Genomic DNA, 27,995 nt, shown 5'->3' on the forward strand with positions numbered 1-27,995 from the left:
TTTACATCACAGTTTTGTATACTTTCACATACATATGTATGTATATGTATATTTTGTGCATCTTAAACATATTGCTAATTTATAATTTCTAAATGTTTTTCACAAAATGTAGGCATAAATTATTTAATCAATGTTTTTCTTATTTATAATATTTAAGAGCTGATATTAGGTTTGACATGTATTGAAAATACTTTCTTGTAGTACTGGCTGAAAAGTTTGTTTTTATACCAATGTAAAATTCTTACAAATGGAATAGTTTTCTGTAAGTTGTCTAAATTAGAAGTTTTTAATAATATCACAAAATTTTTGTTATTTTAAATTCCTTGTAATTTTTAAAAATGTCGTATAAGATGCCAACAGTACAACAGTTTCTAAAAAAGAAGGTAAAAATATCATACAACTTTGATTTTTCACGTCTTTAGTATATATCATTAATTAGTGCGTAAACAATGAAATTTGGGCTTTTAGAAAATATATGACTACAAGGAACCAGTATGGATCTATTTGGAGAAAGAAATGCTTGCTAATATAGATAAAAAACCATATAATGAAAAAGTTGGCAATTGGTTGCGTTTTTTAAGAGATCTGAAATACCACTATTATTGTGAAGGTTAATAGTAAATTCTATCATTATGAACTATTATTTGAAAAAATCATAGCTAACATTGCTATATCATTGATATTCGTTGCTACAGAACAAAGGAAATTGAAAAGATTAAAACGAGAAGTTGGACCACCTTGGTATTACGAGCTGTCTAACGCCCAAAGAATAATACTGGGAGAATTAAAATCTAATATACACCAGGACCTTCTGGAAGACATACCAGCGAGGACTCGAAAGTCATTATCAGATTTGGGGATAACTTTGCGTATCCCAACTTCTGTTCTTATGAGTGCCATGAACGATTCCGTGGAGGATCCCGGTGTTTTTATATGGAACCTTTATTCTGCATATTATAAAAAACCACCCAGTGAATTGCGATCAGGTAACGCAATGTAACATACGATTTAAATGCTTAATCCATAAATCATGAGTAGCCGTTGGCTTACATAATGGTATCTAAGATTTTTACGACTACCTACAGATTAAAATAAAACGGTCCTCCGGCTTTGGCTTCAGTATTTTATTAATCTAAATTTGACTTTACCTCTCGAATACTTCAATAATTATGGTCATTGGAAGACCAGATAAAAGTTTTCTTCATCATTCATACAATAATAAGTCCGAAACACATTTTCTTTGACGGCACCAACTCTTGATAGAGTAATGATTGACTCCTAATGCTTGCAAATTTGTTCTTGTGTGATATATTTTTAGTATACGATATGAACGCAATGATTCTGATGTCGTGTTTGGTATTCGTGGATTTGGAGGAATGCGTTCAGCGCTTGGAAGATCTTACATACGCGTCCATGCCACCGCCCACTGTCCCAGAGCAGAGTAGAGTTCATTATATTCAATTCTTTATATGACACAAGAAATCTTTTGTTAAATTTTTATTGCAATTTCTAGAAGTAAAGAAGAATGTTCAACCGAAGGTTCGCTACGGAGAATATTTACAGAAATGCTACATACCGTGTTATAGTAATCATTCAAATAAAAAACCCAAACCAAGGTGTCGACCTCTTGGTTACAAAGTTCGTTTGCGTAGTGAAGAGGTGAATTCTATGTATTATATATTCACATTGATCTGTAATCTGTATATTGTAAGTGTATATGTTCTTATAAATAAAATAACCTTATACATTACAGAGCTATGAAAGACTTTGCAAAGACCACGGATTTGTACGTTTAATTACTAATACTATTCTTTCTTATGTCTTAGTTTTTAAAAACCTATAGAACTATTTGCTTTTCAGTTGGAAAAGCGAAAAGAAAGGAATAAGAAAGAGAAGCAAAGCGAAAGGATATGTAATTACAAATTTTGGGAGCCACCGAGTACTTTACGTTAGTATATATTAATTTGATTACTGGATGTAGACCATATTGCACAGAGTACTTTAAACACAGAAGGTACCACTTAATATTTTTAGCGTAAATAAGTAAGAATTATTTAACGCACTTTTTTTATACCTTTATTGTAACCTGATTGATTCGTGAAAGTTAAGTTATAGCATTTTTTTTATAGGCAACACGGATCCGAAAATGGTCGCATATGTAAATAAATTAAGAATGCTCAAGAAGCGAGCTAAGCCGAGATTTAAATCTCCATATAAGAATGTTCAATACCACGTTGGGGGAGTTTCGTTTTTAGGAGGAAGACCGCGATTTCTATTAAATAGTATTGTATAAATGTTTATATTTCAAATATCGTTCCCAATATTGGTCAGAACTTAACTCTCGACCCTTAGAAAAGCTAAGAAACAAAAAATATGATAATCAGTAGTAATCATCCATCAAACAGCCTATGCCATCTTTGTAACTGTATCTCCAATAGTCTCACCTAACCTTTATAATTCCAACCTCTCATCTTGAATATATATTTTTTTCATTACATTTATGATCTAAACTCGGGCTTAATATTTATCCTGGTTATAGACGTTGCTCTATTACCAACCGGCTACATACCAATAAATGCTGGAATCGTTTGTTACAACGGAGAATTCATTACCGTCATCCACGGATACTGGAAGTTTCCAAGGGACGTGAAGGAAATCTGTGAAGAATCTTGTTCCTGTTTATCTAAATGGTAAAATATATATAACTGCTATTGTTTCATTATAATACTAGGAGATCCACTTCCACCACCATCCTTCGCATTTTTATTGTTGTGCTCGAAAAAAAGCTTTGTTCAGGTTGATTGAAGCGACTTAGCGTTTTGGTACCGAATCGTTATTTTGGACATAGGTTCTATTTTCCGGCTGTAAAATTGAAAATGGTGGTCCGATCTAATTTTTTTATGAAAACCACCCCCAAATAAAAGCGCTTTTGAACAAAATTTCTCGACTCGATCGGACATTCGGTTGTTGAGATCATCTTCGTGGATGAATGAACTGGGTTGCCAGTCTAGCGTTCGGCTCGCTTCAATTATATTATTATGCAATTTTAATTACTCCCATTATATATAATGTTTTTCCAATCGAAAACTTCAAGGGAGGACACAGTGATGGACTATCTGAAGAAATCAAAGTGTAAATGTGGTCATCTTTATGACTATTATAACGAAGGCAGACCCACCGAGAAGTATTTCTACCAACCTACAAAACAGGGCCCATTTTTCTTGGACAAAGCAAAGATTTACCAAATGGATCCCATGGAGGACTTTATAAGGAACACAGTTCGGGAATCCTTACTGTCTCAAGAGCCTACGGTAATTCTACATAGTCTACTACGGCATATTTTTAAATTATATATGGAACACAATGTTTCCAAAACATAAATCTACCCTTTTTCCAGCCCGAACCATCAATGCCGACAATATTGCCATCAGGCTTAAAAGAGAGAGAATTACTTGCGGTACTGTATATAAATAAATTTTCTGACAAATTATACCGTTTCCAAATTATTAATAATAATATTATTAAAAAACATTTTAGGCATTTCTAGCGGAGTTGTCTGAAACACCTTTGTTAATACCACATTTACCTAAAGCGTGCTTATTAAACAACTTGCAAGAGTGGGTGAGGAGACGTGTGAAGGGTACACTTACACCGGAGCAGAGTAGTAAGTAGTTTGGAATAACGATTGTTCTAATTTTTCAGGAACAAAAGATATTTGATTGTGAACGCAGAATGCCATATTTTCATCCATGTAAAATCTATGTCTACTTTTTGTATTATTATTACTGAAGTAAATTAAGTAACAATAATTATAACACTATTTCACTGTAAGATCATTTTTACATACATTTGCGTTAAAAAAACCTCAGGTTATTGTATAAAAATTATAATATCTACAGGAAAATTCCTTCTACAATCACAAAGACGGTGGCTCGATTTAAAGCACATAGACTTTAGAGCGCGTGCATATAGGATACCCTTCACACTTAAACAACTGAAGCACTTGAATTGGTCCCATAGACAATTGGTTCAGAAACTGGTATACAAAATAAATTAATTGACGTTTGTCGTATTTGCTGTAGAAAAAATATATTTATAATATAAATCCTTAATAAAATAATATACATATTGAGTATATTTCTAAAGTCTTGAGTATTCATAGCTGAATTATTAATAATTACAGTTTGAAATCCTCCTCAATGATTTCGTAACACGGAACCGGCTGAACCAACTCAATCAGACTAGGCTATGGTGGGCGACCACGAAGTATGACGCATATCCAAGCAAAGCTTTTTTGTAAGTATATTTAACGTGACACAATATATTATATATATGTATCTGATATTTTGTAACACATTATTTTCTTAATTTCAGGGATATATTTTTTACATATATGCCTGGTCGAATGAAGGACACCTTCTTAATAGATCCATATAGTTCCGAATTAATACCAAAGCATGGAGCAAAAACATGTCCATTGTCATTGTAAAGATAGAAATGTGATATCGTTGTTGTTTATTTGGTAATTGAAGTTCGTGTAATTTGTCCTTATTGTAAATATTTAATAAGTTTCGTTTCGTCATGTTTTCTTAATTTACTTTTAAGTAAAAAGTTAAAAAAATTGTAATAATATTTTTAACATACTTAAGCTGTATTTTTATTCATAATTTAAGTCGAGTTAAGATTGTGTACGCTTACTAATCACTACCCACATAAAATGTTATTCACTTAAGCCACAATGAAATATAAATAATAAATGTTTATATGCCTCGAGCGGTATATTTGGTTTTTTGTGGAACAGCGCCACTACCTGGCAGAAATTTGTAAGAATTTCAAACAGCTGCCTTATGTATAATTATGATTATAATTTATAATCAATGAGAATCCTGGAAGTCCTGTGTGTATCTCCCTAATCACATAATTCCTTCATATATTACAAACATCTTCTCGATGAAAACAAAGCTGAAAAATATAAATGTTGCTGAAATATTTATATATTTTTTAATTTTTTATCGCAATTAGTAGAAGACTAATAATAATTTGAGTTATAATAAACGTATATGTATCTTAAAATTTTAATCTATATAATTGGCTTCGCACTTGCAATAAAAAACAACTGTCATGTTGACAACATGATCTTGACTGTCAATCGAAAACGAAATATTTTTGACCATATATTTGGGATTTGTGAACTCTAAACTCTATATTTCAATAATGTCTGCAAGACAAGCCATACAAGTTGGCACTAAAACCGTTAAGCCAGTCCTTTCTGTAACTCAAGGAGAGGCGAGGTTGCGAGTGTTAAATTTGTACAAGGCTTGGTATCGTCAAATCCCGTACATAGGTTTGTAGAAGTTATGTCATCATATAATGTATAATGCAAAAACAGTCTTATCAAGTACTTTTCAATATCGTCACTGAAAATATTTAATAATAATAGCTGTATATTGCAGTCAAAGATTTTGATATCCCAAAATCAGAAGAACAATGCCGTGCTAAGCTAAAGGAAATCTTTTTAAGGAACAAGGATGTGACTGACATTAGAGTTATTGATATCCTCGTTATCAAGGTAATTCATGTATTTTAGTGATATGAAAATAAGTTATGTTGCAGTTATGTGAGAAATCTATTAGGATTGAAGTTGTGCCTACGTTTTATATGTTATGTTGTTATTAATGTAAGCGAAAATCACATTCCATATTGGCACTTAGAAACAAACTGATATTTGATATGTTACATACTAAATTAATAAATTATTATGTTTCTGTCAACAGTCGCTATCGGAACTTAGCACTGTAATCTCATCTCAATGATTAAATTGTAAATTATAATATTACAATACATATATATACTAGATTGCCGTTTCATTACATCAACTACAAGACCATTAGGCAAAAAGAAACATACAAAATATGACATGTGGTTGTGTTTATTGTCTCCGTTTGAGTATATGAAATATATCAGAAGATATAAGTATAAAGAGAAAGTTAAGAAAATCTTGACTTACACTTTTACAATTATTACAGGGACAAATGGAATTAAAAGAATCTGTCAACATCTGGAAGCAAAAGGGGCATATAATGGCATATTTCAAGCCTACTGAAGAACCTAAGCCTAAAGATTTCCTTTCAAAGTTCTTCTCGGGAGTTGAATGATTTATTTAGTTTGTTTAAGGAAATGTTATTATCTGTATAGTACATGTGAAATAGCCTATTACTGTTTTTTTTTTGAAAACCTATTCATTAGCCAATGTTACTCCCACATTAAATTTAAAATCTAATTCAATCATTTTAGGTTGTAAGTATAATTTTTTATTAACCCAAAATTATCTTAGTTTGATTTTTCATATTACAAAATTAAACAAATAAATTTAACAAGCAAAGTAAGTGTTCATTATATACATTTGCTTTTTATAGTAGTAGGACCTTTTTGGAAAGAAAACAAAATATGTTTTTTGACAGGTATGTAAAATGACTTCACAGTGTGACAAAAAAATTCTATAAGTATATCAAATGGCTCAAGCAGTAAGAGCTGGTAGTAAAGTTGCTAAGCCTGTGCTATCACTAGATTCTGCTGAGGCACATAGGCGTGTCTTAGGATTGTATCGAGGATACTATCGTTATATTCCCTATATAGGTTAGTAAAATGTCTATTTCTAGCCAATATGTAGCCTCCATTTAAAAAATCTATTCATAAGTGCCCCTAACCTTAACCTATTCCTGAATACTTGTTTAAATAAAAACTTTACACTGCAGCAAAACACTTTGATATTCAAAAAAGTGAAGCACAATGCAAGTCGAAGCTTAGGGAATTTTTCTATAAGAATGCTTGCTTAACGGACTTGAGAGTTATTGATGTTCTAGTAATCAAGGTATTCCTTAAATACATATTTCTTTTTTGTTAGTTGTTTTTTTACTATCTAATAAGGAGTTTGTATATTAATTTACCAGGGCTACATGAATTTGAAAGAGATAACACATAACTGGCAACAGAAAGGTCATATCATGTCATACTTTAATCCGACAATCGATCCTAAGCCAAGTGGATTTATCAACAAATTTTTGGCTAATGAAGATTAAATAAATTCTTTCTCATTTTAGACTTCAGATTAAAATATATGATAAATTCAGACAAATGAATGATTGCAAAAAGTTTATAATGGTGGTAATGAAAGAAGTTTAAATTAATTTCAATTGAATTTATTTGCAATACATATATCACAGTTCAGTAAAATATGATTCGTGATGTATCTCAAAAATATAGTTCTTATATAATTGAATATTTATTTAGTTTTAAATAAAATAGTTCTGGAAGGAAATAGAAGAACTGCTGATTTATTTGAATAAAACAACTCTCAAATTAGTACCTCACCTTTGGTCTTAAATATTAAACATTTAAAAAAAGAAACATTTTGTTAGATTTATTTTAGTAATAGTCAGTTTGTTTTGTATAATATTAAATATATATTTTTTAAATACAACAAATCTATGACTTGAGTTTTGTTAGCTGCGCCATAAGTTCTTTGTCAATGTCAGATGTGGATTCACCAACTCTGTTGCGAGAAACTGAAGGTGCATTGGCCATCTGGAAGTTGATGTAATAAAATTATTTTTTCCTTTACACTTTTGGGTTTATTTTATTATTTGAGCAACTAATACTAAGACAAGGTATCAGTTTAAACATAAGTGTCAATCAGTTAGAAAATGTGTACTAGATTTTTTTTTATCTCAAATTATTTGGCAGTAGTTGAGGACTGGCATGTCTAGTAATGTTCCTTTACAACATGATATAAATTTGAATTATAGTCAATTATCATGTATTGGTCAGCAAGTGAGCCTTCATATGACAATAGGGAACATACATTATAATTAAATAAACATTAAATCGGCAATTGATGCTCGCATATCCTTAAGCAAGAAAATCTATGGAGAATGCCAGAAATTTAAGAAGTTACTAATAATCAGCGGCTGGCAGCTATGATGGCTAATGTTTCTATAATATTTAAAAAGCAGTTTGCTTGGTTGTATTGAGGTTTTACCTTTCCACTTATTTCAATACCAATTTCATCAAGGACTTGGTTGACAACACCTTCAGTTTCCTCTTCATCCCCAGACTCAGTCATGATGTCATCTAAAGTTTCTGAAACTAGAAGAAAAAATCATTTAAAATTAGAAACAAAAATAAATAATAAAAAAAAATATAAATATTCATACTCATTTCATCAGTCATATCCATTTTAGCACTGGCCACTTTGAATGCCTCCATGTCTTTCGATATTTGTGCAGGGTTCAATATTTTGTTAATGTTGCCCATGGTCTTGGCTGTTGTACCCATTGCACCTGCAATGGCTATATTTGCACCCATTGCTTTATTGTGAATTTGTACACTGGATATCTGTAATATATCAAATTTTAAATATTAACAAAAATCGTTAGCGAAAGGAGTTTTAAATCATAAATTTGTACCTTACTGTTAGCTGCATACATACGAGTTTTCTGCTTACGCATTTGTACTAATTGCTTAGCAAGTATTTTACAACCTTCGTTATTTCCTTCTTTTGCCATTTTTTTTATTTCCAACTCCTACAAAATATAGATTGAAATTAGATCTTCGAGAGATTTTTTTCTTTGCTATACTTTAGTGGATACAAACCAACTTCTTTTCTTCTCTTTCCAATGCATTTTTATCACGTTCCAAATCTCTGCCTGCTTTACGAAGTTCACGATCATTTTCTCGTTGCTGTTCTAAAAAATAATAGTTTTTGTTTATGATATGTCACAGAATTATGATTCACGACTTTGAAAAACTCACAATTGTTTACCTTTCACTGTTGGTGCCTTTTTGAAAAAGTTCATTATTAATGAAAGTTACTATTTGCATTAAAATATTTCGCAATTTTTCAACAGATATGACTAATTACAAATATTTCTTAATCTATTATATTATTAGATTTGTTGCTGTTTTTCTCATACGTTTTGATATATATGTCAAGTGCCAATTACCAAATGTCAAATAATTTTACACTTCATAAAATAAATCAAGGCAAAGGATGAGATACACTCTGCTAAGTTCAGAAATACATATATATTTTTAATGTTTTTAGTAATATATTTTTAGCAATATAATTTTCACAAATTTTGTGATTATTATGACCAAATAAATTACAATATGATTATTATGACCAAATAAATTACAATAAGTCTAGATTTCTCATAACATGTTTAATTTTTAATAGCACCATTTGTGGGTATCCTTAAAATTTCATTCCAATTACATCAAAATTTAAAAGATTTGCTCTTACTTAAACTTTGTTTATTTAATTTTTCATAAATCTAATAACCGGTGTGTTTAATGATTAATTATTGAAATAAGTATGTTTTTCCTCCAAAAGAAATATTTATTTTTTAAAAGATTGATAAATGCTGAATAAGATTTAAGCTAAGCAATTATCTACTCATATTGTTATCAAAAATTATTAATTTCATTAGGAAAAAGTAATGGGATATTTTTCCATAAAAACAAATACTAAGATTCGAGGGGACTTACAAATAATTAACCCTCAATTACTTTCCTTGCAAACAGTCATTTAGCCCTATGATGGTATTTCTGGCAATACATAAATTGTTAAGGCGCGCTGTTGTGGGTTATATTTTTTACATATAAAAAAAGGACTCGTTAGAATAGTTACTAAGTACATTTAAACGATTTGCAAATTACCTACATAAGATTTACATTGGGTTTTTGGAAATTTGGCAATATTACAGAACTCTTTGTTATAAAATCTATTTTATCCTGATATTGTAATAAACACTACAATAACTCCGTTACCATTCGTGCGGCAAAACAAAGGAATAAATTAGTATCAGAAAAAAATTCGTCACTGGAGATATTTAAACATTGCCTCAGAAATCACCTGTTGTTATTTTTAATGATTCATTTTATGTGTTTCACCTTGCACCGACAGCGTTTGCAGTGACTACTGCGTATTTAATACTTTGGTTGGTTGGTTGGGTTGCCCGTAAGAGAATACTTCCTGAGGTAAGATCTTTGTATAAATATAGAAGTTTATAATTATATTGGAATTAATAAAACAATAAAGTTGCCACAAAAGATGTTTTATTTATTATCGAGAGCAGCATCAACATCATCCTCATACACATAAGCTGAGTCACTTCATTTTTATTAGGTCATAGATAATATTCTTATTTTAAATTAAATAAAAATTAAAAAATGTATATGTAAGACACACAGATTAAAATAAACATTTAAATGACATTGGCTTTCCCAGATTGTAATTGATGAAAAATTCATGATATAAATGATAAATTGTACATTTGAAACGCATTTACAATGATAATGCTACACAGCTAGACATGATTTTAAAATAATTCAAGATTCTATAAATTAAAAAAAAAATTATTCTTCTATAAGACAATCTGTAGGACGGAAAATTATTATTACTGGTTGGAAACAAATTGACGACCATTAAAAAAAAAGCTAGAGATTCACCAGGACCAATTCGGTCTGTAGATACCAAAGTTCCACATGTCCGGGAGACCTTCGTGAGCGTCATCTTTGAACTCGCTTTTCGACCACTGGAAAGGTTTAACGGTGTCTTTGTTTAGTAGCTCCAGTGTTTCTCTTTCCGCTTCCTCCTGCTGTTGTTTTATAAGATCCCGTATTTCTAAACCATTTATTATTGGCACGTCATCGAATTGATCCGTATACGTGGACGCTATATTCCCTTTATTTATTTTGGACGCGTTTTCTGTTTTAGTCTCAGTGAACTGTGGACTTGATATTGCAACGAAATCCAGAGAGTCCTTTGAATCAGCTGAAACATTAAATTAATGTCAATAAACAATTCTTAAAATGAAACAAATAGGAATATATATTTAATTCTTACCGCTCACTACTTTAGTATCAATAATACCGTAAGCTTCTTTATGTTTTTCAAGCAAGTCTCCTCTTAGACCAAGGATGTTCCAATGTTCACTTTCTTTAAGAATACAGCTGTTGTCGTCGTTACAGTTTATTTTGTTTCTAGTTTCGTTATACGCAGTTTTGTTATTAGTTCTCATTAATTTTATAACGCTCTCTAAAGTTGTCGCATTTTTATAACCGTTTTGGAAAATTATTGCTCTTGGTGATGATGTCTCTGAGAACATCGTTCCGAACAGCTCTTCCATTTTCGTTGTGTGCGTTACGTTTGCTATGTCCTAAAAAAATAAGTAAATTTTTGTTGTTATGCATCCATAGCATAGTTACACTATATTATGAAGAAAAAGTGGCCTAAATATTCCTTGCATAGATGAGCTCCGGAATTGATTTTAATGCAATTTTCTATGTGATAGAATGAAAGAAAGAAAAGGGTGACATTATCGATGCTTGCACAGGCTCATCCGTGTCTATACATATTAAGTTATAAACTATGGCTTCATTCATACCGAATTCGTGAAATATTTTGCCAAGTGCATACATATTGCCATTCACTAAATAATAGTCTATGTTTAATTAAGACAGTTTTTTAAAACAAACGAAATCTTTATTACTAATTGGACTCAATTCAATAATCATTATTTTGGATAAAAATGTACTTATCAACAAAATTTGTTTTATATGCGATTGAAGTAACTGGAATATTTACAGATTAAAAATCCATTGACATAAAAATGACAATCACAAAATGACAGTTCCCAATATGCTCATTACTCGAACACGTGGGAATGCTAACTTAAAGAAATGAACAACTCACAACAAAGAATGGCAGTCCGTACGTAGCCCAGTATGTCTTCTCAAGGAAGGCTTCAGAGATGTCTGCGGAGTGAGTGCGAGCCGGGACTTGCTCGATCAGCCATAACAAACCCTTGGCACGACCTGTGCCGGCGCGGTGAACAACGGTGTGTTTTGTGTCGCTAGAAGTTAATGTTTGATAGTTTTAATACATTTGTTACAAATCGTGTTATGTCTATAATAAAAGTTCGTGTGTTCGAAATTTGAATAATTTTTGTTTTAGGTACGTCAATGAAGTCCTTGATAATTAATTAATAACAAAGAAAGTGTGATTTGAATTAAATATAGTTTCTTATGGCGCACGTTTAAATAAAACTATGTATGTGTTAGGGATCGAATTCGCGAAAGTTTTGTTTAAATTTTTTCAATTTGTTTTCGCAGTAAAGCAGAAACGTCACTTAAACTGAAAATGTCAAATGAAATATACCTATGCGTTTCAAGTGACAAAATAATGTTTAGAAATAGTTAGAGCAAAGTTACCATTATACTTTATTATGAATACAATATCTACGTTATTCTACAACTACATATCAGCAAGATATAATTAAGATCGATGAGAGCGTCCGTTTGTTTGTTATGTCTCATCGGAAAATCAACAAATCTACTTCTAAAGTTTCCACTCACGATATGATTTTATGACAAGGTAGTGATTACGTAAGATTTATTTTATAAGTTATAAAAATAAAAAAATATTTTTTTTAAGATAAAAAAAAGAAATTGATTAATGAGTGAACATACTCAGATAATACAGGACCAATTTAACCAAAAGCTATGGAACGCGTAACATGTATAATCAAATCTATACGCGATATTTACAAGAAAAATATGAGTGAATGCAGATTAAAATTAAAATTTGGAATATATTTTTTTTATATCGAAAGACGTTATATGATTATATGTTCGAGGTACAGTTTCAGCCTTGATTTTTAATGTTCAGCGTTACTTTCAGTGTTGTCTTACAAAATGGCCGAAGTCAGTATTTAGTTTCCAAATACTAGTTGATACTTAAATGTTGCCATTACAAAATTACTATGTTTCAATATTATACTTAATTAAGTCATAAAAATAATTTTAAGAGTTCTAGTATATTATAATTAGTACTGGTAACATATACTAACTCGTCAAGCATTGTCTCCGTGATGGTGTCTTTGTCGCTGTGTCTACCGCCGACATGTTTCATCTTGTTGAAGTCCACCACAAGCCACTGCTTGCAGGCGGTGCCGGAATTGCTTCTGGCTATAGTATGTCCCCAAGAACTAACATTAGACGACAGGTGATTTGCTGCTGTAATTCGAGGACCTATTGGTACCTGAACGAAATACAATGATTTGAGATCTCTACACACATACTACATAATAGTGAGAAAATTTGATTTTTTACATAAAAAAAACAAATTTTCTTTAAAGTTATATCAATGGATATAAATATGTCTATTTATATAATTTAAATGAATCCAGTCTGCATTCGTGAAAGGTAAAATTCAGTATAGAAAGCGAGCTTGCTCAATAATATTTTCGTATCGAAATAAAAAGAACAAAAAAATTATACGAGAAATATTTTATTATTAAAATGTAAGTCTAAGTGTTTTTTTAACATAGCACACTCATAAGTCAATAATTATTGGCAACAAATTCTCGTACATCGCTCTACCTGACAGGTTACCTGTTCAGTGATGTTGATATTCTTCCACAATTTGTTGTTGTATATTTTCAATGGCGTTCCCGTGACAGCTAGACGGTGGTTGTCTCCTTTGATGACGTAGAACTCGTCCTGGCTGGTTATAGAGCCCGGATAACCCGTGAACTGTACGTCACTTCCCGGAGCCGGCATCGAGTCCTTCGATGTTACGTGATAATTAAGTTTGTATCTCTTCATAATTCTCGTCATTGACGAATAACTAGAAAGAAATAAAATCTATATGAATAAAGCAACGTAACCTTTAATTCCGATAAGGATATCACAATCATAATATTTATAGAAACGCAGCTGTAGTAAACTCAAAGGCTAAACGCTTTTCATACATATTATGAATTTATCATGCGAATGAATGTCCATTGTTCCATTGTTCCGTCTCACCTTCCAGCCGCGTCCTGTGCCACAAACAGCTTCTTAACGGAACCGTCCTCTGACTCATTCACTATCCTGACCAGAGAGCTCGATAGACTGGGCAGACCGGCGAACACAGAGTCTTCCACACTAACGTTCAGTTTGTGCTGGATCTCCTCCACCTCGGCCATCGCGTTCAACCAATACAGATCTGATATATCGGTCTCATATTCCAGCATGCTTTTCTCTATACCGTATTTCCAGCCCGTATAAATCCCTCTGATCTGGGTGTAGTACAACGAAACCTGCCAACATTATTATCAAATATTCAATACAAAAATTTTCCGTCCCAGCGGAAGTCTCATTTTAAATTCGTAGTACGGTCTAAATTATTCCGATGAGCAATTGTTATTCGTCCAATGTAATATATCTAGTCGGAAAGTTATTGGAATTTTCATATTACAAATCTATTCTAAACTCACATGATGCCAAAACGGATCGGACGCAGCGCGTTCCGCCGCGTAATATTTCCAAATATTCGCTGACTTGTCCAAAGCGTCTCTCAGTTTATCGCAGTTCTTCTCTAATGGCTGATCTTCGCATTTCGCCCGTATGGTGTTCTCTAAGTGCACGTGAATAAGGTACCAGGTCAGAGCACCTTCAACTATGCCGGCTGCGTAAGCTTGGATTTCGTCTGGATAAGAGCCATCCGTCTCAACTTCTAATAAAGACCACCTTTGGAATAAAATTTGTTTAAGTTACGTTGTAAAAATCAAAGTTTTTGTGTTTGATTTGCTTAAAATAGTCCCTTTTAATTGATTACCAGTCAGTGGTTACAATAAACGTCTATAAGGTTACTGACCCGTTTGTTTCGATATCTCCTCTGAAGTATGCACGAGCGACACCCCGTGCGATATCCTTAAGATCGTTGCTCTCACCCCAGTACTCGATGCGATATCCGGTTTTGTCTGAATAGAAAACAGTTGCTGCGTAATTTCCGTCTCCTTGGATTCTAAAACGAATAAGCTTATCATTATATTATGTCTAATAAAAAGAAAAAAAAATCAGCCAAAAGAGAACTTTAGAATTACGACGCCATAGCTTTTTATGTTTTATGAGAGGGAATAACCGACCTTTCAAACAAACCAGTAGTTGAAGCTATAAAGATATAATATTAATGGTACACTAATGTACGATTATAATTATTTTGATACAACGTTTCTATAAACAGGAAACACGCAGTTATAAAGTTTTGATGCAAACCGAATCCATAAAAACTGCAGTTTATTTTAAATTTCGTTTACATTTACCTTCCTGAACTGATATTTCTCAGAACCTTCAAAGTCAATTTTTGAAAGGTACTATTGTTTTACATACTTGAATATTTGTAAATAAGATGTTTTTATAGTATAGAATCTGTTTTTCTCCTATAGACTACTTCCTCAGTAAGAATTCCTAATATTCTTCTTAAGCAACAACAGTTTTAAAGTTTTTCTGATGATTTCGTAATAATAGACTGGGTCTGTCGTAGCTGTGTTGTTGTCTATGTAAGTTCTCCCTAAATAAACTGTTATGTTGAGTGTACGATATAAATAAATGCGAGATACGAATAAAATTTCTGTAAAATGATTATGGAACTAAATATTCTCCATAATACGATCGACCGTGGCCTAAAACAGCGCAGTATTCCTGAGTGGAATCAAGCTTGCAGCTGTTTATTATCGTAAACTAATATTTTTAAATTGCTCCGTACCTACGTCAATGGTAAAGTTGCAAAATAATATTACGCCATATTGTTATTGGGTGACTTATTTGCCTAAACGTCACGGAAGGCGCCTGACAGAACAATGATTAGTTATTATCTTCGGCCAGCTTTACAATTTACTTGAATAAAACCTGTTTACAAATGTGTGACACATAACTAATGCAACGACTTATTAGAAAACATGACTATTAACGTCTTATTTTTCCGTTTTATTAAGTATCTAGTTATACAAATATTTGTTTAAGTGATTCACGTTTGCGATACTTCAAAATAAGTTACATTGTATTCGTCAATTTGTCACGTATATTATATAGTAGTATATTTTATGACTATACAAGATTATAGCAAAACAAAAAATATATACATACCTTTCAAATTGTCCAAAGAAGAGCGCTAAAATAGCAAGAATTCCAAGGAAAGCCAGTATATAAGAGCTTATTTTGGTTTGCAGCCAGGAGGCTCCAACTACTTTAAGAATTTTGCTCATTTTGTTCAAATATATATGTTATAAAAATATATATTATAAAATAAAGAAAATGTTGAGGAATTTAATAACAATGAAGTGACAACGCGTGTAGATGACGTTTTCCAGTAGGGTGGACACCATCAAAGATGTTGGTGACGTCTAGATTGGGTGTGATGCTGCCTCCCCTCTCAGAGTCCGCATTTGACTTCACTCTTAAGTTTTGGTGTATTTTAACACCTGATACCACTTTTATCTTTGAGCCCTGTAACAATGGAAAAGGTCGTCAATCTAAGTATCTTTATTTTTAACATTTCATCACGTGTTTGTTTTACACAAATATTTATTAATTAATATCTAAATCCAGCGAAATTTTATCATTCAAATAAAGATGTCGCAATAAGAAATTGTTATTACTATTACTGTTACTCGTCTTTGACTGTTATTCTTTACTATCGTCCATTCAAGAGTATGTTGTGTCAATATGATTGCATAATACCTAAACTAATTCTGGCAGTATTCATTTATTATTTCTAACAACAGCACTTTTTAAAATAGTTTTGTTAAAATACTCGTTAATAAAATAAAAACGGTTAAACTTTGGTTCGAAAAATTTTTTTTTCATAAAATTAATACATACATACCTACGTATGTGTTTAGTAAAAAATTATTAATAAAAAAAATTCTTAAATATTTATTTAGTTCGAAAAAAGTATATGAAAGTAATAAAAATTAAGAATTAATTACTAAATCGGAAAACTAAATTGTTTTTTATAGGAACCATAATTAATTAAAAACTGGAATATACCTGGCGATTGTTTTTGATTGAACACAAAAAACACACCGAACGAAACGTACTATGATATGTCACTAGCATTCGCTATAAAATGTCCAACCCTTTGATCACAACTAACACTCAATAATGTAAGTTCAGTTAGCATTCCGTTATCACAGTATCAATAAAAGATACCTCTCATGTTATCAAACATAATTATAGAGGTATTAAATTATTATATATATATTAAATGACTAAAAAATATATAAATATTTTATAATAACTAAGTTCACTGTTATCAGCGATGAAAACGGCCAGTCTAGATGATGTCTAACGAATGCACTACTGTTTGCCCGATGCTGAAATCTTACACTGCCTATTTTACACGTGTAGCTTAAACAATCGCCTAATAATAACCGACCCCGTCATAAGGACCTATAAGGTCCTCATCATGAAATTATAATTTAATTGCAATATACAATAAAAAATATTTACCACATGGATATTTGCAACGATTTGATTTTTTTTTTAAATACGTGTAATATATTCGTGAACTAAAGAGAACAAGATTTAGTGAATAAATACTTTAAAGAGATTTATGATATTTAATTTTTTTTAAACATTTTTAAACAGATATCCGATATATTTTCTATAAAACCTAACTGTTTTTAAATGATTTTTGAAAATTCATTAACGGAAGACCTTAACGAATTATATATTAAAATACGTTTAACGCTTATATAAAAATACTATCGTCATTTAAAATGTCCTAAATTCGCTTGTTATATTTCGCGATAAGCATTTATTAAACTTGCGTAATATAATTTAAATATTTTGATTGACGTAACAAAATTAATACGCATAAGTAGACGTAATATTATTTGGTGCCATCGTAAAGCATTTTTTAAATATTTGCTATACTAATGCGAGTTAAATTAAGAATTAAAATTGACTAAAAAGTTCCAATACCCAAGACGTGTGACTTAGCAACTGCGACGGGATATTTGATATAAGTTTAATTTAATCAGGGATTAATTTTGTTTGGTTGGTTGTTTTTTTATATGGAGGAAAATTTATATAACAGATTATGTTTAAACTTTACATACATATATATGTTAAGAAATCGGCCCCATCAGTGCATAGAGTACCCGTGCACTTAGGCGAAGGCTTTTGAATCTTGAATCTAGGCGCCATAGCAACTCGTCTCCTGTTGCACTTCCTATTACACTAAGATATAATTAGCTCATTGTCACTCAACTAGATACATGAGTATAATGATAACAACCTTATAAAACCTTAGTGTCATTTAAAACTAGTTGCTTCCCGCGGGTTTGCCAGTGCATTTTGATTTTAAAGCCGTTTAGAATTCGTATTATTCTCAATTATTAGCTTTAGTTATATATGAAAATTCGTTAAGTTTTTTTTTATGTGAAAATGTTATAAACGTGCCTATATCCAAAAAGCCTTAATTTTTCTCACATTTATTAGTAACAATAAAAGCGATGTGTTTTGATAAATAGAAATTACTTGGATAACTTGCCGTGCACTCGCTGGTGATGTGATGTTACAAATATATATAAAAAAAGGACGTCCGTCCGTGTAAAGATTCCCAAAGTAAATCAATACTGACGGGAGCCAGAGCAATCGTTTCGTTTTATATATTTTATGATGATGTTCTCTCCCGGTAATGTATATTTTTAAATAACTCCCATCGAATATTTTAAACATTAAAAATATATTATTGATATCAGCGAACGTATCTTTCTTAAATCATAGTTGCTATTTGGATATGACGTTCAGGTTTCGTCTATGATGAATATCTATAGCGTGGGAATGTACCTGTACTTAACAATGAGTTACATAATTTTGTGTATGGCTTGTATTTTTAGTGAAGTGAAGTTAAAAAAAAAAATCTCTATTTTTCTGAAACGGCTGAAAGGATTTTTACAGATCTTTTTAGATCGCTGTGCTAAGGCAAAACTTAAGCCAATTTACTTGAAAATCCCTTAAATCTACGTACAAGCTAGGTACATCCAATTGAAAAAATGCCGCAAGTTGTAGGTGACAGCTAGTTACATTTTTTTTGCCAATATATGTCTCGATATTTACATCGTAATCCACAAAAAAAAATGTCATAATTAAACTTATTAAATTATTCCTAATAAGTAATTATTAAAAACATGTATTTGCATAGAGGAAGTTTGTTTGCGTTTGAATAAAGAGATTACATTCAATTTGAGAGGCGAGATATACAATTTAAGATAATGACAACATAGATTTTTTGAGTAAATTTTAACAATACAAACTCTTTTATATAAATCTGTAGATATATAACTATTTAAGTAATGAATTATCTGTTAAAATGAATAAAAGCAATATGGTATCTATCCTCCTTGCCTACTAGGAGAACAGAATGCCGTGCGGAAATTAAAAAAAAAAGAAGCTATTCGTCTTTGCCTAATGTAAGTATAACATTAGGTACTGAATAGCGTCGACAAAAATCTTACATCAAGTTTTATATCGCATAATTATACTCGAGCTTTAATTTACGTACAGATGAATGCAACAAAAATATAACTATATTCAAAACATAATTTATTACTACGTATGTTAGTATGTTCAAGTCAAATGCAATAAATCTGAACAACAGTCTAGAGCGGGATCAATGAATCGATATCTCACGAGTTATTTCGGTTGTAAAGTACCCACTGCTTAGAGTATTTCTACTTAACGTTTTGGCGCCAACAAGAGCTAAGAGCGTCGGCGTTTTGATAATCATTATTTATTACCAATACCGGGAATTCGATATTGCAAAGACGAGGATATAACTTATATTAAATCTTAAAATGAATGTGTATTTATTTTATAAACGATATTTACTTCGAGTATATTAAAAGTTATTTTTAGATGTGATATTATGCTCGCAAACATATGATATATTTGCCAGGGTATAGAATAAATAAATTCCAAGCGTTTGAAGTCTGTAACGTTTTTATTTTATTGTAAATTCCTTAGACTGTATAATGATTAACATCGCCGAGAATCGAGATGCTTAAAGGAAGGGTGCATCACAGGTAGATACGTAAATACATTCCATTCTTTATTCGTTTCGAAGCAAGACTAGTCTTTATTTATGTTTAGTCGCTAATATATACGACAAACGTTATTCTTCCATTAAAAATCTATTAATGATGATAAAAAAATCTCTATTTTCATTCATATTGTTAGTAAATTGTGATTTCATTATATAATCTCTATGTTAACGATGTTCTAGTTAAAATTGTGCCTATAATCAAAAACACCAGTGGAGCCATTGGCTTATATAAACCATTCGCTTTCGCTTTCCATTTCCATCCAGCCATTCGCTTAAAATATGTCGTTGGAGCGAACCATTTCAGATCATATAGGTATAATAGTAAGTCACAATTAGCACTAGCAGGTGGAGCTTAGCAAAATCCAAGAATTAATCTTAGTATTTTACCTTTATTTTAGTTGAACAACATGCAAACGTAATAAAGTACATCAATAATAGCCTTGGGCTCATTATCCATATCTCTTTTTCATAGGCCTCACAGGTTGTAGAGGTAGACAGAAATTTATGGCTACCATTGGTTGTCTTTAACCGTGAAAACGTATTTTAACCTTCAGTGTTAATTTTCTCGTGCGCGCTCTTTCCTTCTGTCTCGACGAGGTTATGCTGACTTATTATATCTTGATATTATTTAAAACTTACTGAAGAAACTAGTTTGCCTTATGAAGTTATGTTTCCGTTTAACCACACGCTACCATGTGACCATGTATTTGGCTTTTAAGCCCGACTGATAGCTTCTTACATAGTGTTATAAGTAGGTTTAATGTTATATTAAATATGCTTGTTTTTAATCTCTTATTTTTTCTACTATTCCAAACTCATGTAAAAAGATTTTCTCACTTCAGGTTAGTCTATAAGAATTTATTCATGCTAACAAGTCCTATTAAATGCATGTTCTTTTCTTCTGCCTCGTGAATTTCATGAGTCAAATAAAATATAAATAAATCACTTAATAATATCGATGACATTATTAAAACTATTTTTTTTCAGCTACAAATAGTAGCATTAAGTAATATGACTAGAAATTAACAAAAAAAAAAACAATTGATTTCTAGAGCCAAAATTATTAATATGTATCAAATAAACACACATACAATTACACAACAAAATACAGATTATATATAGACTTTATTTGCACAGCACAGATGCAACGAACATTCAATTCAAAAGACAGGAATTAATTATGTTACTCGCTGCTTTCTAACTAATGCATAAATAAAAATGTTTGTATTGATCAAAATGTCTATAATTGGTTTTTTTATTCTTTAACATAAATAAGCTTCCCAGCTTCCACACAAAAACTTCATAAAGTTGTTTAAAGTATGAACACATTTGGAATCAAATGTAGATGGCGCTGTCGATTGGTTATAATATCTCTATTTCGTAAGCACGTTTTATTTCATTTTTTCTGAGCCGAATTCAAACTTAATAACTAATTATAAGCAAACAAAGTTGCAAAAAAAGCTAGTTTTGAAATATAATTCATACCCACATATATAATAGCAAATGTAACCATGTTTTATATTGAAAAAGTTGCAAAGTCAGTCAGTCATGTAGGTACGAATTTTTATTAAAATATGGACCTAGATATAGATGTGTTAAAATTATTTTAGAAATTAAATTAAGGCAGAGAATACACAAAAAAAATTATTATAATTGTATTTGTATTTGTATTGTAATTGTATTGAACAAGCCCAGATGAAGTTCACTTTCTCTAAAATAATTATATTTGCTGACGAGAGTAAGTCCGAAGGGTTCAATGACCGGTGACAGCTTGGCATTTACCATAACTTGCACTTGAACATGTGCATTAATCCATGAATGTGACTTGTCTAATTTATCGTGAACTTGGTTTTCCTGGTTTTATATGGTTGTAGACTATATTTTTCTATGCATTAGGATGCATCTACGTTTGTATAATGGATTCTAATACGAATAAAAGAAGTCTGTTAATAAATAATAATTATATAATCATTATATACAAATATATATGCACATACAGAATGAAAAGCTCCTATCATTGCGTTTTCTTACGAAATTCTAATCAATCTTCGTCATATTATAACAGTAATAATGCTTAATTCACCCATTGGAGTCAGGGAAGACATCTTAATTGTTAAAAAGATTGGAACATAATGTACCAGAAGGCAAAAGTCGCTGGATTGAAATCTTGTCGATGAAATTAAACTCAAGTGTGTATTTTGAATTTTAAAAAAAGAACTCGGGAAATCTTACACAGCTGCTTGTATTTTTTCGATACTGTAGATACTGTTTGTAAATAACATACTCAAAGATATTATTGTGTTAAGTTGATCTCAATGAAATTAAAAAAAAAAAACCGTCAATAACAACGTTTTGAAGATTCCTATTTACTTCTGTATGCTGTAATAACTTGGCATCAAGGGATAAAAAAAGTTATTTTAGGAAGACCACGTGAGACGCCGGACGTTTTCGATGAAAAAAGGCATAGATAAAAATACAATTATTTTAGTGTACGTTGATTAGAAGATGTAGACTATAATAATTAAACCGTTATCAGATAATTTATAGCGTTGGTTGTTATTAACACGATACATACATTACTAATAAAACACTGCTCTTATAATAATTTAGCCTCCATTTTCTTACTTACTTACTTATAAGCGAATGTTGACAAATCAAAAGTCATTGTCAATTAAATATAATGATATCTACATTAATTTATAAATATATTCATACAATTATTGTTATTAATAATCTAAACCAGTAGAAATCTATGAATTTTAAAGAATATGACGTTTAGATAATTGACGTAACTCTTATAAGATTTTGAGAGACAATTCTATAATTTTATAATAACCTCCATAAAGTTTTCATTATTCTTATAAATGACAAGAATAAAAAATAATAACAATAGATTTATTAGAAATATAGGAGAGAGTTTGCTTGTCCTCTTCATCTTACGCAAGTTTGATGAAAATTTCCTATATTTATACTTAACATGAGTATTTATTAGAAGAAAACAAAAACATTTAATTTCTTTTGTACTTACGCGTCGGTGGTGTGCCCACAAACACAGATCGTAGGCGTTTCTCAACCCATTGGGATAAACTGAGTTGACGTTGGCTGACTGTCGAACAGTTACTTAGACAGCTAGTGATCTGTAACAAAGAAATATAGAGATATATTATTACAAAACTATTAAAAACAATAAAAAAAAAAATATTTGGATTCAGTGTTTTCTAACTCGATGATTTTTTTTTTAATTTTGCTGCTCACCAGTCCGCAATCAACATTTTATTCTGATATATTAAATAATAAATTTTTCTAATGTTTTAAAACGTGATGTTTATGAAGAAGTTTAAGAATGGAATTATAACTATAAAACTTCGAATGCAGTTTGCTGCACGTTTATATAAAATTATTGGAAATTATAGATTGAATATATAAACGTAGAAAAAAGTTTAAAATTTAAAAAAATTAAGGAAAATCTATCGGTATTCTAAGTTTAGTCGTAATCGATTCAGTATAACTGATTAAAAGATTTGGTGTTAAAAATGGCGTACGACGTTTACGTAATATACTATTTTTTTAATTATGCTATAACTTTATTCACACTGGTACTAATAATTTTTAATAGGGTATCATAAAACATAATAATGTTACACATTAGTGACAGGTGACAACTATTGCCATCGGGCGGCAATCGTTTCATTGGGTGAATATCTATTTACATTCCGAGTTAATCCCACGTCGTAAATCTCTATTAAAGTTTCAGAACTTACTCGAACAGTTCCTTAAATAAAGCCCATTCACTCGACGAACTCATTAAAATTTTTAGTCACACACGCCATACGACATTTTTTGGATCCCGAGCGTTTTTTTTTGTCACTGACATTGATTTTAAGTAATTATCTCGTGCCAATTCGCTAAAGATAACGATAGCATTGGCAGAATGCTAAACTATTGCGTCAGTTTTTTATTATAGACGACGTTGCTGGCGACAAACCGGAAAAATAGTAATGATTGGCATTTAATTGCTAATTTATGCTGTTTTCAGGAGATTCTTTTTGTAAGCACAGTGAAAAAGACTACATAGGAAATATACAAATACATACAACATCCTAAAATAAAGAAGAACACTTGAAATTATTTCTATCTCTTCTTATTAACTTATAAGTTGTGCTCTACCTAAAGCCTTTCTTCCATTTATACTTCTGACGTCATTGCCAAATGTCAGAAAAATTCCATTGGTAATTTGATATTAATTACTATTTATATTCAGATGATTTAAGTGAAAGAAAAATGTTTAAATTTATGTAAACAATATATAATTCCGCTCCGAAAAGGCGCCATTAATCAAGACGTGATCAAATAAAGAGACATCATACTTAGTTATCTTGAGGCGCTCATAAATCAGTTTAAAATACTTCTTAAAAAACTCGTTATTTTTTTTTCTATTATATTTTTAAAAAAACGGAATAAATATACGTAACAATATATAAGGATTCATTCTTGCAGCATTCATACAAATGTACTAGAAAAACATAAGTTTAAATCTCCTAAAAACTGTGTAGTGTTATCCGAAAACCTTAGTTTCATTTAAATAAGTACACGCGAAAATCTTAGATTATATATATAATTAACTGTAGAAGCATAAAAAAAAACTATTGTTTTTTTTTTAAATCATAGTCAGTACAATAAGATTACAACGGTAATAATAATACTATGATATTTTGATAGAAGAGGATAACAACGTAATTTCTTTCGTTTGGTTATTTTACATTGCACCCATGTTTAGCTTATAATAGAACTAAATTTCATTTTACTTCATCTTCAGAGTAAAGCTGTACGGTACTCAGTGTGAGAAGTCGGTAGACGTCGTTTTATTTTAAGTCTTTTTTATGATATGGCTTCGTTCGCAGTGGAATCGTGGAATATTTTGATTATTTTGCCACTGTCATTATTATTTATTACATGTCTAAAGCTGTTAGTAATGTCTGTCAATGTCACATTGACAGCAGTACAGCTGAAGTTACGTTCGGAAAGAAAAACGAAATTTTTATGTCCTAATTGTATTAAATTCTGTTTGGTGCAATGAAGCTATAGCATAAAAAAATCTGTGTTGCTGCAATCAAGTTATGAAACATTAAAAATTATTCCTCTGCCAACTTGCTACAGTTTCTTTGATAAGTTTAGTATTCCTTTTATTAAAATTCATTGAATTTCCTCGACTTTGTCGTCCATCCTTGATAAGTTACTATTTTATCATAATATTTCCATTATTTAAATCGTTCGAAACTGCTGTTACTTCTATTGTCGTGTCTTATCCGGCTCACAAAATTATCGTCTACTCGACGCGTGTACATTACTCATGGCTAATAAAACTGTATAAAACAAATGACATCGGTTTTCCTCGTGTCAAATACGATATCATTGCTATTGCATGTTAATTATTTAATATTATTCATAATCATTTGAAGACTCGATTCATTATTGAACTGTTGGAAACCTCAATGTTAGGATGTTTATAATAATCTAAACATTTTATTCTACAATTTTCATGAACGGTTTAAGTGTCACCGAATTTTGTTCACTGATTTATTGTTTCAGCGTTATGAAATTTATTGCAAAGGAAAATGTCTCATTTTATCAATACTATCTCAATCATGTTGTTTGTAGACGAAGCAATTAGCATATAAAAAGTGTTACATGTACATATACATATTCAGTCATTTATATGTTCATAATATTCATAATCAAATCACCTTCCACAATATTTCCAGCGTTTGAGATAGATATAGAGAAAGTATTTTGTGAAATTGTTCTTATTAAAAAATCTAAAAAAATACTAACCATTTACAGATTTTCTTTTAATATTATTATAAAAGTTAAAAAGTTAAGAGGTACACAGACTATACATCAAAAATTGTTTTCAAAATTAAAATAATCAAAGAGCAAATAAAATACGTAAATAAAAATTCCTTCAAATTACCTGGAGTTTGAATTCTTTTGAATTTAATATAATAAGTTGGAAATGATCATTAAATATATATGCTGATTATTATTCCAGAGGCGATTGATCTTATCTATGTCCAACATAGTTACCTGTAGTTTTTTTTGACGTAATACAGTATTTTCGAGAAAATTCCAGAGAATTTTGCTGTATTTACGTCCCATAACGCAAATTATATCACATAATATATTATCTCTTCATACTTTTGAATATACTTTAATAAGAAATAAAATTGATCAAACCGATTTTAATTGTAGACTGTTTAAGCGTACTAGAAATCTTTTCTATTATTTAACCAAAGTATGCGAACAATTAGAATATTTCCTGTATTACGTAGTACATTCTAGAATGTAGGATCTTGTAATTTATAACCAATGGAACTAATTTTAAAATTTACAACAATGCCAATGCAATTTTTTTTTAGCAAGTCTAATTTTTACATTTCCAAAAATTATCGATATATCTGAAGTCGGAAAAAACTAACATATTTTGTCCAAGAAGAAATAAAGTATTTTAGGTTTCCATTTTGTCTAATTTTCATCCTTAAAACTGCATATTTAGGAAGCAGTATTAAAACCATGATTGATTCAGGATATATCAAAGAGATCTTAATGTTAATATTGTAATGTACAATTTCCTGATTCAAAGTATTGTGAAAACGTTTTGGTGTATTGAATTATTACGCATATTTGTGATATTTGTTTAATTTATTTCCACGAACCTTAAACTACGATATAACAAAACTTATTAACACAATTTGATAGTTTCAAGGCGGACAGCTAAAGGTAATTTCCTAGAGCAAATAAAGGTTACCATATTTTATTAATTGATGAAAATATGGCAGATTGGTAGAGACACAGTGTGAGCATTAGTTTGCTAGCCCGGTGATTAAAGGACCACGTGTTCTTTGTAGGACATTGTCCGGGTGACAACCCGATTGGGGTCAAGTACCGTTCGTTTTGGTTCACCGATTAAAAAGGGAGAAATTACCTCGACATTGCAAGACGCGAACTTTAATTGCCTCTGTATCAAGATAATACTACTTAATTAGCTGATATTTAACGGCAATTTCATACCGCAGGAGTGAAATCGGACTTAGAAAGTTGGTAGAGACGTTTTATGACTAGCAGTTTTAAAGAACAATAGCACAAGCAGAAATTGAAAAGACACATCAAACCATACTGTTAAACACTAGACATAGTTTAGATATTATACGAAAGTTGTGCAATAATTCCTCTACTATTATTTAAAATATACAAAATACACTTACGTTTGCATTTATTTTTCCCCTCGTATTTCAGATGACTTACAATGTGGAGATCACGCCAAGGCGACTACATTTGAATTAACACTTTTAAAGGGCTTTCGTGGCGAATTACAATGAGCCCCGAGAAACACGACCGCACACGGTTACATCGAAATCACGATTGTCCGATCAGTTCGTGGATTCACGAAACAGAGTCGCGGGCGCACGACGATGACGCCTATAGATTATCCATTGCGTGTGACAAAAAAAATAGAGTTTTAACTAAAATACCTCACGTATATCATAAGACGCCTAAAATAGTAAGAAATAAATTCATTAAAATGGATTTGATAAATTGTGAGACAAATTAAATTTTCTATATTTCATTGACATGTTAGTGATGATAGACTCTTATGAAAAGATCAATAAATATTGTTTACTCTATACAAATCGATTGTCGAGTTTAGTTTCCAAAGTTTTTGGGTCAGCGCCATCTAGTAGAAGTATGTAGCATTTTTTAAAACAGGTTGAAAATAAGTGCTTTATCAAACCAGTGACTTTCTTCATAATCCGATAGATGGCGTCTTACAGTAGTAATATAATAATATAATTAGGTAATAAAAATGAATATATTTATCAATTTATCTACTGAGGCTTAAATCTATAATAGTATATAAATTATTAAGTAAATATATATTTTTATATCGTTATTGCACAGTTTTTTCCTTTAATGACAATAAATGCAATTAGCCATAGTGGAAATGTACCAGAAAATATAATTGTCTCATATTTTATAGCTTCGTCTTTAAAAAAAAAAAAGG

At 30.7% G+C, this 27,995-nt stretch overlaps 5 protein-coding genes across 8 annotated transcripts in view; 3 read left to right on the forward strand and 2 right to left on the reverse strand.

Moving 5' to 3' along the window:
• LOC116770371 (charged multivesicular body protein 2b) overlaps positions 1-8,998 on the reverse strand; it is a 46,573-nt gene extending 37,575 nt beyond the window's left edge. The window contains exons 1-6 of one of the 2 annotated variants that reach the window (XM_061527952.1): positions 8,822-8,998; positions 8,653-8,744; positions 8,466-8,582; positions 8,214-8,394; positions 8,039-8,145; positions 7,442-7,584 (exon numbers count right to left, since the gene is read on the reverse strand). In XM_061527952.1, the coding sequence (XP_061383936.1) occupies positions 7,486-7,584; positions 8,039-8,145; positions 8,214-8,394; positions 8,466-8,582; positions 8,653-8,744; positions 8,822-8,855 (630 nt within the window). In that variant the 5' untranslated portion in view covers positions 8,856-8,998 and the 3' untranslated portion in view covers positions 7,442-7,485. Of the gene's footprint in view, positions 1-7,183; positions 7,585-8,038; positions 8,146-8,213; positions 8,395-8,465; positions 8,583-8,652; positions 8,745-8,821 lie in introns of those variants that run through there. The other variant, XM_032661822.2, reaches the window with a different exon arrangement.
• Positions 230-4,648, forward strand: LOC116770323 (uncharacterized). 2 transcript variants are annotated; one of them, XM_032661744.2, is made up of 15 exons: positions 234-383; positions 469-610; positions 696-986; positions 1,319-1,441; positions 1,514-1,659; positions 1,754-1,786; positions 1,861-1,948; positions 2,130-2,282; positions 2,540-2,690; positions 3,095-3,311; positions 3,398-3,457; positions 3,538-3,664; positions 3,900-4,039; positions 4,184-4,296; positions 4,375-4,648. In XM_032661744.2, exons 1-15 carry the CDS (start codon positions 339-341, stop codon positions 4,487-4,489), a joined length of 1,944 nt encoding a protein of 647 aa, XP_032517635.1. In that variant the 5' UTR covers positions 234-338; the 3' UTR covers positions 4,490-4,648. The 2 variants fall into 2 exon arrangements, with proteins under 2 accessions (XP_061383935.1, XP_032517635.1); XM_061527951.1 differs by lacking the exons at positions 3,900-4,039; positions 4,375-4,648 and having other exon boundaries at positions 230-383; positions 4,184-4,297.
• LOC116770132 (NADH dehydrogenase [ubiquinone] 1 alpha subcomplex subunit 6-like) lies at positions 5,122-6,213 on the forward strand. The gene is made up of 3 exons (XM_032661485.2): positions 5,122-5,344; positions 5,454-5,569; positions 6,027-6,213. The coding sequence occupies exons 1-3, from the start codon at positions 5,215-5,217 to the stop codon at positions 6,153-6,155; spliced, it is 375 nt and encodes a 124-aa protein (XP_032517376.1). The 5' UTR covers positions 5,122-5,214; the 3' UTR covers positions 6,156-6,213.
• LOC116770372 (NADH dehydrogenase [ubiquinone] 1 alpha subcomplex subunit 6-like) lies at positions 6,447-7,407 on the forward strand. Its single transcript, XM_032661823.2, has 3 exons — positions 6,447-6,636; positions 6,756-6,871; positions 6,951-7,407. The coding sequence occupies exons 1-3, from the start codon at positions 6,513-6,515 to the stop codon at positions 7,077-7,079; spliced, it is 369 nt and encodes a 122-aa protein (XP_032517714.2). The 5' UTR covers positions 6,447-6,512; the 3' UTR covers positions 7,080-7,407.
• Positions 8,999-10,099: 1,101 nt separating the features above from the next.
• On the reverse strand, positions 10,100-27,364 carry LOC116770118 (putative phospholipase B-like lamina ancestor). Of its 2 annotated transcripts, XM_032661471.2 has the most exons (11): positions 27,199-27,364; positions 22,965-23,073; positions 15,973-16,332; positions 14,702-14,851; positions 14,322-14,574; positions 13,870-14,144; positions 13,456-13,690; positions 12,912-13,102; positions 11,756-11,915; positions 10,907-11,219; positions 10,100-10,834 (listed from the first exon to the last, which is right to left on the reverse strand). In XM_032661471.2, the coding sequence occupies exons 3-11, from the start codon at positions 16,089-16,091 to the stop codon at positions 10,506-10,508; spliced, it is 2,025 nt and encodes a 674-aa protein (XP_032517362.2). In that variant the 5' UTR covers positions 16,092-16,332; positions 22,965-23,073; positions 27,199-27,364; the 3' UTR covers positions 10,100-10,505. The 2 variants fall into 2 exon arrangements, with proteins under 2 accessions (XP_032517362.2, XP_032517363.2); XM_032661472.2 differs by lacking the exons at positions 22,965-23,073; positions 27,199-27,364 and adding an exon at positions 16,876-17,000.
• Between the last annotated feature and the right edge of the window lie 631 nt (positions 27,365-27,995).

The sequence above is a fragment of the Danaus plexippus genome, assembly GCF_018135715.1.
Source record: "Danaus plexippus chromosome 13 unlocalized genomic scaffold, MEX_DaPlex mxdp_15, whole genome shotgun sequence".
Classification (NCBI taxonomy): Eukaryota; Metazoa; Arthropoda; class Insecta; order Lepidoptera; family Nymphalidae; genus Danaus; species Danaus plexippus.